Below are 12,054 nucleotides of genomic sequence, written 5' to 3' on the forward strand. Positions count from 1 at the left end.
CAGTGGGCGGGTCAGGAGAGGTCTGCCACGCCATGTGGTCACCTCCGGGGCAGGCGGGAATTGAACTCATGCGGAAGCAGCTTTAGATTCTCAGTGCTGTGCTTTAACCCACTGCACCACCAAGGAGGGCCCATTTGTGTATCTTTTTTGAAAGAAACTCAATTCAGATACTTGGCTCATTTTTCTACTGGATGCTCTCATTTTGGTATTGAGTTGTAAGGGTTCTTTGGATACAAGTCTCTTATCAGATATATGATTTGCAAATTTTTTTCTCATTCTATAGATTATCTTTTCACTTTCATGCTGGTGTCTTTTGAAGTACAAGAGTTTTTAATCTTGATGAAGTCCAATTTCTGTTTCTTTAATTGCTATGTTTTTGGTGTCATATTTTAGAAGTCGTTGACTAGTGCAAGATCATGAAGATTTGAGCCTATATTTCCTCTCCTCCATTGATGCATTTTGAATTAATTTCTGAATGTGATATAAGATTCTCTTCCAGGTTTGTACCAAACTGAGATCCCAGCCATCTTCTTAAGATCTGCATTTAGAGCTTAGCTCAAACACCGTCTCCTGAGAGGCCCTCGCAATCATCAAAAGTGACTGCCTCCCCTGTAGTCGGTTTCTGTCCCTGCAGTCCATCTTATTGGACGATCAGAAATGGCTGTACATGTGGCCAATATACCCCTTCTAAGCTCTGGGGAGACAGATTGGTTTGATACCATCAAGTCCAGCACCCAGCACCCTGGAGCTCAGCTGGTATTTGGGCCGTGTTTATTGTGATTAGAAAACTGTTTGTTAAAGGAGCTGCATTCCCGGTAGATTTTGCTAAAACTTGCTAAGTGTTTCTGGTCTCATAGAAGTAGAAGGCGGAGTGGGAGGGGATTTTCCAGCAACATCACAGGTGGTCTCCACACCCACTCTGACAATCCCATAGTATCACAAAACAGCCCCTTCCGGGTTGGGAAGTTCTTCCTGACGCTGGGTAAAGACCTGCTTTCCATATTTTGCACTCATTAGCCACTGCCTTCTTTTGGGTACAACTGGAGTTGAACTTCCCGTATTGTCTTTAACTATTTCGAACAGCTGTTGTATGTCTCTTCTAGTCTTTCTGTGGGCTTGGCCCCTCTGATTCTTTCAGTTGTTCTTCCTGGAGCAGAGAAGAGGTGGGCTTTGCCCTCAGTTGCCGATGTTGGCTTTCTGGAAGTGGGGGTAGGCAAAGGCTGATAAAGCAAAGCCATGGCCACAGTTAAGGACAGATGAACCCCAGTCTTCTTGCTTCCTTTTCCCTGTTTGAGTTGTAGAATTCCAAAACTGGAGGAAGAATTTGGTGAAAAAACAATGAGTACAAACTCCCAAATTAGACCTCTTGAAGGCAGAGCTGACTCTTAATAGTTCTCTTTAAAGAGTGATTTTGTCCAGTGGTCCTTTCGGTTATGGTCCAGCTTCATGGTTCTCAATTTATAACAACCAGTAGACTCAACTGGGGTGCTCTAAAAACTGCCAACATCCACCCCATCTCCTTGGACTCTGATTTAAATGGTCAGGGGTAGGCTGGGAGATAGTGTTTTTGAAGCACTTGGTGATTGCATGTATGGAAGGGTTGTAGACGTTGGCTGGCTTCAGAGGTCCACATTGAACTTGAAATTCCCTCAGCCCTCTCTACTCAGTGAACAAACCCTGGATGTTAACAGTCTGTCTGGGAGGTGGCATCAGTTAGGAGACTGGCTAAGAGAACACACTTATTTTCTAATAAGAAAATCTTGTTTGAAATTATAAAAACCATCCTTGTTCAAAAGAAATGAAATACCAAAATTGAAGGTGAAAATATTCCTGTTCTCTTTCTCTTACCCCAAATAAATGCTGTGGTCAGCTTATTGTATTTTTACAGACTTTAAAAATGTATATTACACACACACATACACAGCCCCCCTGTAAATACACTTCCTCCAAAATAAAGGTAATTCTATTGTGTCATACTGTTTCGGAATCTTTTGTTTTCTTTTTTTCAGCATATGAGTACAGAGAGCCCTGTACCTTACCTTTCACAGGTATGGGAAGCATACTTTATTTTGAATAAATGAACATCAGTGCTCTTTATTTTTTGCTGGAAACAGAGTCGCACACAACACACATAGTTACACACACTCTTGGGGTTAAATTCTTAGTGGTGAAATTGCTGAGTCCAAGGAGATGGAGGTTGGAATGGGATGTTCTCGTCTTCTGCGTGCAGCAGAATGCCTGATGACGATCTGTGCTTTGTGTCAAAAGTGAAGCTTTGCTGAGCACAGCAGAGAGGAAGGGGTGAGTGTGTCAGATGGTGGAGAGGAAACGGTGGGGTCACTTCCCCTGCAGGCTGTGTGTGGAGGAGCCCGCTGGCCTCTGGCCTCGCCTGATGGCCGTGTTTCCCAGGAAGAGGAAACCAAGCTGTGTGTGTTAACCTTTGCCTTGCTCTCCAGGGTGTGATGATGGGACGGGGCACGTTCACAGGATGTGTGTCCAGGTCAGTGGGTCTGGCTCAGTCATTGGTTTGGGAGTGCGTGGAGTGAGAGTCCCACTTTCCAACCCTTTCCTAGATCCCCTAGAAGCCCAAATGGAAGCCCACGAGTGTGATTCTTTCCATCATGCATAGAGCACATGTCTGTTTAAGGTTGCAGGACCCTCACTCCCAAACATCAGTGCTTCTAGATTTCCTTCCCATTTCCAAAATAGGGTGAGCCTTCTCCCCCAACCTGGGCATATGTGCTCTTTGGGCTCTGGGAGTTACCCAAGATGTACACTGCCCAATTGCTGGGCCTCTCTATTGGAACACTGCTGAGTAAGATGATCAGCCTTTTTGTTCTGATTAGCCGGCTTGGGATAAGAAGGCGGTGCCTGGGTTGGAACGAGGAAGACTCAGAGGCCCAAACACTCTCCCCCAGGTATTGTGGGGGGTACCTGGGACCATGCCCAGAACTCTGGAAACCCAAAGGAGGTTCCTTTCTGGACTCCAGAGTGCCTCCAGAAACTTCTAGGGAGGAGGAGGAAATTCTGAGTGCATGAGACCATGGTACTCTGAAGGGAAGAAGAGGGAAGGAAGGTCAACTTACTGGGCAGATGTAGTGTCCCGGGCACCCTGGAGCTTCTTTACTTGTGTTCTCATTAATAGCCCTAGTGAGACGGGTAATGTTGCTCACATTTTATGGCGGGGAAATGGAGGCTCAAATAAAGAGTAATTCCTCTTCATGTAGCAGATCTAGTTAATTCTAAACCATGCAAAATAGAGCACGGCCCCTTGGCAGCATTCCCTGCCCACCTGCCACGTGGGCTTCCCACTGACTGAGGGTCACCCACACTTGCAGTCAGCAGATTGAGCCAGGAGGGCAAATCCTTGTAATGGGACGTCAAAAAGGACAGAGGACCGGCCGCGGAGCTCTGGGGCCTGAGCTCCAGCTGACGGGGCAGATGGTTGCCTCACTGTCTTTTCATTTGTGGACTGGTGAGAACCACATTTTCCTCTTAGCATCATTGCTAAGAGTAAGTGAGGTCTCCTGAATAAAGTGCTTAGCAGTGCCTGGAAGCAATAAGTGCTCAATAAATGGGTGTGGTTTTATTTTTCTCAAGGAAACCAGTTGTTTGTGCACAGAAGAAAAGGGTTTGTACAGACTGACTCTTTATGCCCTTTTTCTTCTGGTTCTGTAAAGACAGAACCTTTTTTTCAGGTCCGAGTAGGCTTTGTAAATCCTGGGAGCTCCTAGTTTATACACTCATTTCCCCTCCAGGAAATGTGAAAAAAAGAAAAAGAGAAGCCTCCAGCCCCAGAGGGCTGACCGCAGCTTGCCCAGCCTTTCTGCAGGGTGGCCCCCAGGATGGCCATTGTTTTCCTGGCCCTGGGCAGCAGTTATTTTTCGCTCTTCTACTTTCCCAGGCCAGGCTTGTTATTAGTAGTGGTTCCACCAGTCTCTGTGTGTGTGTGTGTGTGTCCCTGTCCATCTGTGTCCCCATTTCCTACTTCCTGCCCCCCTCTTACGTCTATTCCTGTGTCACGATCCAAGTCTCATGGCAAATGCAAAGAAGTTGGTTCACTCCCTCTCTCTTCCTGGGTGTCTGAATAGCAAATGTGCCCTGAGCAATTATTGTGCATCAGACCCTGTGCTGAGCACCCCATGTGCCTCCCACATCTAGGGGGACCTCCCCACTTGAACCACTTTGCAGCTCAGAAAAGCCTGACTCAGAAAGCCTGGTACACTTGGCCAAGCCCACACAGCAGAGTGGAACAAAGATTTAAGTCCATCATATACCTTCACAGCCATCTTCCTCTTCTGTCATGTGTCATTCACTGCCTGTGGTCCTTCTGGAGTCTCACCCTCGACACCCTGTTTTTCTGTATGACACTGTGCCCTGTTTGACTTGTGGGTGTCAGACTGGCTGCCCCCACTGAGCATAAAGGACTGGCGGGCGGGAAGTTGGCCTTATCCTTTGCTTGGCGCAAATGCTGGCTCTGGGAGCACTTGCTAGATGTTTGCTGGTGCTTTGTCCCTTCACTTATTTAGGGGACATTAAGTGAGCACCTTTCAGGTGTACAGTGTCATGCTAACTGCTAGGGTGCCTGCCTTCAGTGAGCTTCCACCCTCAGCAGGATCTGCTAAGGTGCAGGCGCCTGCTCATTGTCTCTGCCTCCACCTCCCCTTAACAGGTCTTTTTCACAGAGGAAGGTGACCAGCCAGTGGCAGCAGCCTCTGTATTGTGGAGGTGACAGGGTACACGTAGATGGGGGGATGAAGAGATTCATCCTGCACATACCCCACCCCTCCCAGAGCCTTTCCGGGTTTGCTTCTGCTGCACTTACTGTGATGACCCCATAAACGTGAAGTCCAGAGAGAGCCCCAAGTGGGGCCATCTGAGCACCAGAAGTGTTCTGCCCACTGGCCATTGACCCTGCAGCCAGCCTGTTAATGTGTGCTAGGTGGAGGTCTCCCTCCAGGTCCAGACTTTCATGTGGTGTTTGTTCCCTAAATCTGCAGCATCACCCACCTCCCCAAGGACAAAATTCCACCCCAGAGGAGAAGCTTTTAGAAATTTAATAGGACCATACCGTGACAATGTGTGGTGTTCTCAGTTTGAGCTCAGAAGCTAGCCAAGTAGTGGCAGACTGCTGAACTTGATCTTGCTGGGAGGGTTTTGGGTTGGCAAAGGCTCTAGCACTGGGTTCTGCTCTGTGGCCACTGGGCATTTGCTTCTGGAGGCACAGGGCAGGCACTAAGTGTTACTGCTGGCCACCTCTTTGATGTTTCAATCTCTGTGGGCTTCATTCATTAGATCAGCCAGCCAGTCATTATTTCAGGGTGCAGAGCAGACTGGCAGACCTGGGGAGTCACAGGGGAGGAGGGAAGAGGTAGTAGTTGCAGAGAGGGGAACCTGGGAGGGACACACTCACCCAATGTTAAACAGACATGGTGCATTCGATGCTGGATTGCTCAGGCCAATAATTAGTAAGCAAAAGCACATAAAAGAACCAACAGATTCTGAAAAACAGACTATGAGATCTCTAAGATGGGCCCAGATTTGCTGGCTCGTAGATCTGGTTCAGATGTTAGAATCTCAGGGACTTTCTCATTTGGGTGCAGCAAAGTGTTAAGATTGGCCTTTGGGAACAAAACCTTCATTGCCTAGCAGGAGGGGGTGGGCAGGGGCCCAGCATTTGGTATAGCTGCTTGCACTGGGATCCTTTTCCCTGAAGGTGGTTTGGATTTTGAGGCCCAGGCTGGCCTAATTTGGGGGTCATGGTCCATCCCTCTCCTCCCTTGGTACATTGGCTTTTGGATAGAAGGCTGGTGGTACCTGAGATGGGTTGGCATCACTTCTCTGGGGTAGAGCTTGACATGATGAAGCTCTACCAGCAGCAAGTCGCAACAGCTGCTCCCACATGTAAACTCTCTTTTCCTGGCTTTTGGGTTGTGTTCATTCTGGGCCCGTACTCTTTAGTAGTCCATCTCTAATATTAGGCATCCCTTCATAATGAGATGTGGGGAAGTTGAAGAGATCCTGAGGAGATACTGTGAGTTCAAGGGCCCTAGAAAAGCAGTGACAGCCCACCCAGGTGAATGAGGAGCTGTGTCCTGACTGGAACCTCTGAATGTGCGTTAGAATAAGGTGCCACTTCCCCTGTGTGCATACAGCCCCAAGCCAGGGTACATAGTTTGGGGTGTGCACTATGGGTTAGATTTCAACCCATAATTTCTCCTCGACTGGACAACTTTTGGGCAGTGAACGACCTGTGCAACTGTATGCAACAGCCCTGATCCCAGCCCGAGGATCCCAGCCCATGGTGGTCTGAGCAGGTGGGAGAAGATTGTCAGGGAGTTCCATTTGGTCTGGGGCCAGGGGCAGCTGGCTGGGGCCCAGGGAAAACAAGTCCTTCCTTAGTAAGCTGAGCCATAGTGCTGTGAAGATATACGATTTCCTCCAGTTTCCAACTTCTTACCTCTAAGTGCTTTTTGTCAACAAAGGGAGCAACAGATATTTACTGGCACTTTCTAATTAAACATGGGGCAGGTCCTAGACCTTCTAGGAATGATTGGGCCCTAATTTCCCCCTGGTTAACTGGTTGTAGCCCAGGTTCCATCATGGACATCCTTCCACGGGAACTGGGCTGGGCTTCGTTCAAGCTCTGGAGTGGAGCTGCAGTTCTGATTTGCATCAAGGCCATTTTCTTGTTGAAAGGAGCAAGACTTGGAAGCCTCAGACATTTCTGGGCCTAATGAGCTGAGCAGACGGAAGGCAGCCCAAGATGGGCTCGGAGTGGGTGGGCTGCTTGGACTGAGGCATCCTGCAGACGTCTGGGGAGTTTCTGGAGAGTAGCTGTGTCTGAGGTGGAGACCTCCGCCTCCTCAGGCTGAGCACAGCAGGAGAACCTGAGGGGGGTATTGGGGGGGCGGGCTCAGTTGCGGGTCAGCAGTGAGGCTTCATTGACGTCTGCCATCTGCCTGAAATGGCCAGAGACTGGGAAACAGAATCCATGGGTTTTTTAAATCCACAAGGAAGAGATACTCTACCCGGGAAACATAACCCCAAGTAAAGTGTGTGGAAGCAGGATGTCTAATTGCCAAACTGTTCTTGCGATCCAGCTGCTGGGTAATGCTATCTGTGCTGCTCCTGTGGCCAGAGGAGGGTTTATCTGGGCCCCGACACAGGCCCAGTAAACAGAGCTGGCTTTCTCAGCTGACCTCTGCCCTGTCCCCTTCCCCTCCACCTGCTCTTTCTCTGTGGCTTATCGCTAAGCTTCCCAGTGCTGGCACAGCCAGCACAGAAGGGCTTGAGAAGCTCTGCTGTGGGGCAGGGAGAGTGGTTGGGTTGGAATTTTGTGTATCCTTTGTTCATCTGGAGCCATAATCTAGGATGTTCAAGGTTTGGAGGAAAGCAGAGGGGCCTCCTGCCTGGATGCGAGAGAGGGGCCTGGAGTCATCCTTGGATCTCTGGGCTTATCTCCAGGAGGCCTCTGATCACTTCCCCAACTCAGAATATAGAGGGTCTGTGCAGAGGGGTGGGGGGGAGGGGAGAGGGAGTTCTGGTAAATCCTAGAGTTTTGGGAGAACCTGGAAATGGGGATTTACTTCCCCCACCCCTGAGTCACCATCATGCTTACTGAGGGCCTGGGGTGCAAGATGTTAGCCCAACAAGGAAGACAGGTTTCTGAGGGGCAACTACAGCACTGTTCTTGTGGGTAGCTGTGGCTTGTGGGGTGCAGGGACAGTGCTCAACAGCCCTGCTCTGGCTAGTGCCCCAGAGGACGTATCTTTTTTTTTTTTTTTTAAGATTTATTTATAGAACTGGGGTACAGGCCAGAGATGCGGAGGGTGAGAGGATTCACCAGAGACAGAGTGGGGAGCAGAACAGGCAGATCGACGAAGGACACTGCTGAGGGGTGCAGCGGGTGGGTCAGGAGAGGTCTGCCGCGCCATGTGGTCACCTCCGGGGCAGGCGGGGATCGAACTCATGAGAAAGTGGTTTAAGCTTCTTTGTGCTGTGCTTTAACCCACTGTGCCACCAGGGAGGGCCCCAAAGGACGTATCTTTAGTCAAACAGTCTCCAGAGGCTGTGAGTTCAGTTTAAGAGCTAGACAGGGAAGACTCCCTGTGACTTCAACAGAAGAACAATGAGGAAAGGACTTTTTAACCGGGAGCATGCTTGGATTAAGCACTGGAGCAGGAGTTGGGTCTGGATTCTGGTCCCAGCCCTGCCACTAAGGATGAGCACCCCTGCAGTGGTCATCACTGTGGTGGATCAGGGCTAGCGGCTGGAAGGCCTCCCGTCCCGGGCCTGTTGAAAAGAAGAGCCTGAGGGTGTGAGGGGCTGGGCTGGGGGCTCAGCAGATACCAGGAGTCTGAGAGTAAAACTTAGGTTGTGGCTGACTCCAGACTGTGCTGCTTGCCGAGGGCTGTACCCCTTTCTTTGTGACTCTCCATTCTGGATCATAGACAGCTCCTCTGCAGAAGGAGAGGCCTCCCAGCTGCCAGGGGCCGTGAGCCTGCAATTAATTCTCCCTGGGAGGTGAAGGGAAGCCCCTAATTACTAGTGAGGATGGAGCTGGGGTCATGTTAAGCTCCAGTTAAGCCCTTCCTCTGGGCCCAGCCTGTTTGGATGGGAGAAAGGCAGGCAGGAGAGTGCAGGCTGCCTCCAGGAGGACTCAGCCACCTGGGGCCTCCTGCCATTCGTCTGGCCCAGCTGGGTCAGGGAGGCACACCTGGCCAGCATAGCACCTGCCTTCTGCCCCACATCTGTGGGCCTGCAGGTGGGAGAGGAACTGTAGGTGAAGGTTTGGGGAGTCCAGAGCTGGAGTCAGCAGCAGGGTGGGGTGGTTGTAACCCCTGTGACGCCCCAGAGTATCCTGCCACAGACAGTGAAGCCCGCTGTGTGAGGGCTTCCTCTGTGCTGGTCTGGTTTTGTAGCATTCCTAAGTGCTGACTCCTGTCTGGGCCCCAGGTTCCATCTCTTTTTGTCTTGGGCTCTCAGTGTTGACATCCCCCTTGTGCCTCTCTGCTCAGCCCCTAAGCAAGGGATGTACAGACTCTTCAGATTACCCAAAATTTTATTTGGTGAAATGTTATTCGTTCCTATCAAGTTGTTTTATTTAAGTATCAATTCTCTTAAATTCGTATATAGGGAAATAGTCTGTTGTGGTTGTGAGCTTAAGAGCTGGGCTCTGCTAGATTCAGGATCAAGTCCTTTGCTTTGCATTTTATTGGTGTGTGACCTTGAGCAAATTAGTTAGCATATGGGACCTTCAACTCTCCTTTAGAAAATGGCACCTGCCTCACTAGGCTGAAGATTAAATGAGGTAATGCATATGAAGGCTTTACCTGTGTGGACATGGACGGATTCTGTCATTTATTGTATGAGATGTATGTCTTCATATGACATAAAACAAAGCATCTCCCTGTCTAATATGGTAATAGTCAACTATTTATTTTGGACATGTGAAGATAGGGATGACCTTTCACTGTATGTTCTTAGCAGGATCATATACAATATGCTATAAATACCCCATGTTTGGCATCACTCAACCAAGTTTGATTTGCTTTATGACTCTCCTCGAGGGCTTTGAGAACAAACACTCCCCACTGTACAAGGCTAAGAAATCAGATGGGAGAAGGCACTGGGTTCAGTGTTTGTTTCCTGGCTTTTAACAAGCAGCCTAATATAAACCCTCATGCCCCTGGGTACAGAATCCTTCTGTGAACTGAAAAATTGTGTCTGCCCCAAATTTACATGTCAAAACCCCAACCCCTTATACAATAGTATTTGAGGTGGGGGTTTTGGGAGGTAATCAGGGTTAGTTGAGATGGGTGGTGGGAACACGGCCCTCATAAGCAGAGGAGGGGCCATCTCCTCCATTTGAGGATGCACCAAGAAGGCGATCGTCTGAAAGCCAGGAAGCAGACTGCACTAGGAATCACGATCTTGCACTTCCAGGCTCCAGAAATGTAAGCCTAAGTATTTGTGGTTGAGTCCCCAAAGCCATGGTGTATGGCCAGAGCAGCCGGAGCAGTGAGACAGCCCCTGGCAGGGTGAGCAGCCCAGTGCCGGCGTGTCTGCTCATGTTCCTGCTTTCTCACCAGGGCGGACTCCTGGCTTCTCTGGCTATTTGTTCTCCTCATGCTGTTGTTCCCCCCTCAGCTGTTGAATCAGAAGTCCCGGACAGAGGCCTGGGAATCTGAGTTTTTACAAAACCCTCTGTATGATTCTGATTGGCATCCAGGCCAGGAACCGTCGCTGTGAGGCCAGTGCTCAGACAGTGAGATCTCATAGTGTCGCCCCTTACCCTGGTTCCTGGAGGTGGTCACTGCAGGCCCCAGAGGGGAGTTCAGCAGGAGAGCCTGAGGCTGTGTGAGGTGACTCCCTCATCCTGAGGCCTCTCCCAGAGGGGGGTGTCTTTGGTATGGGCTTACTTATGGGTTTACATAGCCGATGAAAAGTCCTGGAAACAGTAGACCTGATGTGTAGCCAGGGTTCTTTCCCCTCCAGCTTTTCTGTCCTGCCTTCCTTTGGGCTGGGAAGCCATCTGGGGTGTCCTGGGACAACAGCCTTGGAGACCCTGACTGTGCGTTAGGGTGACGTTGGGAATGGGGTCCTGAAATTCCTCCATCCGAAAAGTCTCTAAATCTTCCATTTGCTATCTGTCCTGCAAATCTGCACTGGTCTGAAGGGTCAGTTTGATTGTTCAGGATAGCAAACATGGTTACCGAGATGAATCACGCATCCCTGCGATTCCTGCGCTCTCCTGAAGTAAGTTCTGAGGATCAAGTGCAGCAGAATAACCTTCCACAGTTTGTTAAAAATACAGCTACCTGATTTTAACAAGTGTGCCCTCTGGCGGGGGTGTTGATGGTGGGGGAGGCTGTGTATGCTTGAAGGCAGGTGGAAACTCCCCGTACTTTCTGTTCAGTTTTGCTAAGAACCTAAACATGTGTTATACAGACTTTAGAAAATAAGTAAAACAAAATATAGATGCCGAACCCCTAAAGTCCAGGTCTGTTTGTGCAGAAGTTCAGAGAGTGGGGCCCCAGCACCTGCAATTTTGGAAGGCCCCTTGTAGACGCTCATTCATTCTAAAGTTTGAGAACCGGTGGGGATAAACGTTTTTTAAACAATTCTTATTTTATGTTCATTGCATAAAATGCATGTAAATGAGGCCCTCCCTGGTGGCGCAGCGGGTTAAAGCACTGCACGAAAAAGCTTAAGCCACCTCTGCATGAGTTCGATCCCCGCCTGCCCCGGAGGAGATCCACATGGAGCAGACCTCTCCTGACCCGCCCGCTGCTCCCCTCAGTAGTGTACTTCGTTATCTGCCTGTTCTGCTCCCCACTCTGTCTTTGGTGAATCCTCTCACCCACCGCATCTCTGGCTTGTACCCCAGTTCAATATGAGTAAATAAATAAATCTTTTTTAAAAAAAAAATCTATGTAAATGAAAAGGAAATTAAAACCGCTTATAATCTTACCCTCCTAAAATAATCACCTTTAACATGTTATTGAATGTCCTGCTAGCTATATTTGTGTGTGTTGTGTGCATGTTTAGATATGGAAGTACAGCATTCCATATCTGTGTGTTATCTGACACTGCACTGGGCCATGAGACAGAGGAGAAAAAGGAGGTCCTGGCCATGAAGGACCCAAAGTTAATGTAAAAGTTAATGTATGGTACAGCTTGAAGCCCAATCGTAATCACCTGCTCTTACCTTTTCCCACAGGTATATATCATCAACGTGACCTGGTCAGACTCCACGTCCCAAACCATCTACAGGAGGTACAGCAAGTTCTTTGACCTGCAGGTAAATTGCTCAAATGTGCCCAGTTCTACTTGCAGTGACTTGAGTCTCGAGTCTGGTGGTCTGGCCTCTCATGTCCCCACTCATTTGGAGAACCCCCAGCAGAATCCTCAGGGGCAGAGAGGGAATCTCCCTAGTCTGTCTGGGCTCAGAAGTGTTTTGGATGTAGGCAGACACTTGGGGCTTTGTTGACTTCCTCAGATGGCCTTAATAGTCATGCTTTGTCACCCTTCTTTGCCTGGGGGAATGCA

The 12,054-nt window shown here is 49.3% G+C and overlaps 1 protein-coding gene across 2 annotated transcripts in view; it reads left to right on the forward strand.

Annotated features, from left to right (window-relative positions):
• Window positions 1-12,054, forward strand: part of SH3PXD2A (SH3 and PX domains 2A) — a 193,514-nt gene that overhangs the window by 35,159 nt on the left and 146,301 nt on the right. For both annotated transcript variants that reach the window (XM_012723673.1, XM_012723674.1), the window contains exon 2: window positions 11,726-11,806. In XM_012723673.1, the coding sequence (XP_012579127.1) occupies window positions 11,726-11,806 (81 nt within the window). The remainder of the gene's footprint in view (window positions 1-11,725; window positions 11,807-12,054) is intronic.

The sequence above is a fragment of the Condylura cristata genome, unplaced genomic scaffold (genome assembly GCF_000260355.1).
Source record: "Condylura cristata isolate star-nosed mole 26May11 unplaced genomic scaffold, ConCri1.0 scaffold00011, whole genome shotgun sequence".
In the NCBI taxonomy this organism is placed as follows: Eukaryota; Metazoa; Chordata; class Mammalia; order Eulipotyphla; family Talpidae; genus Condylura; species Condylura cristata.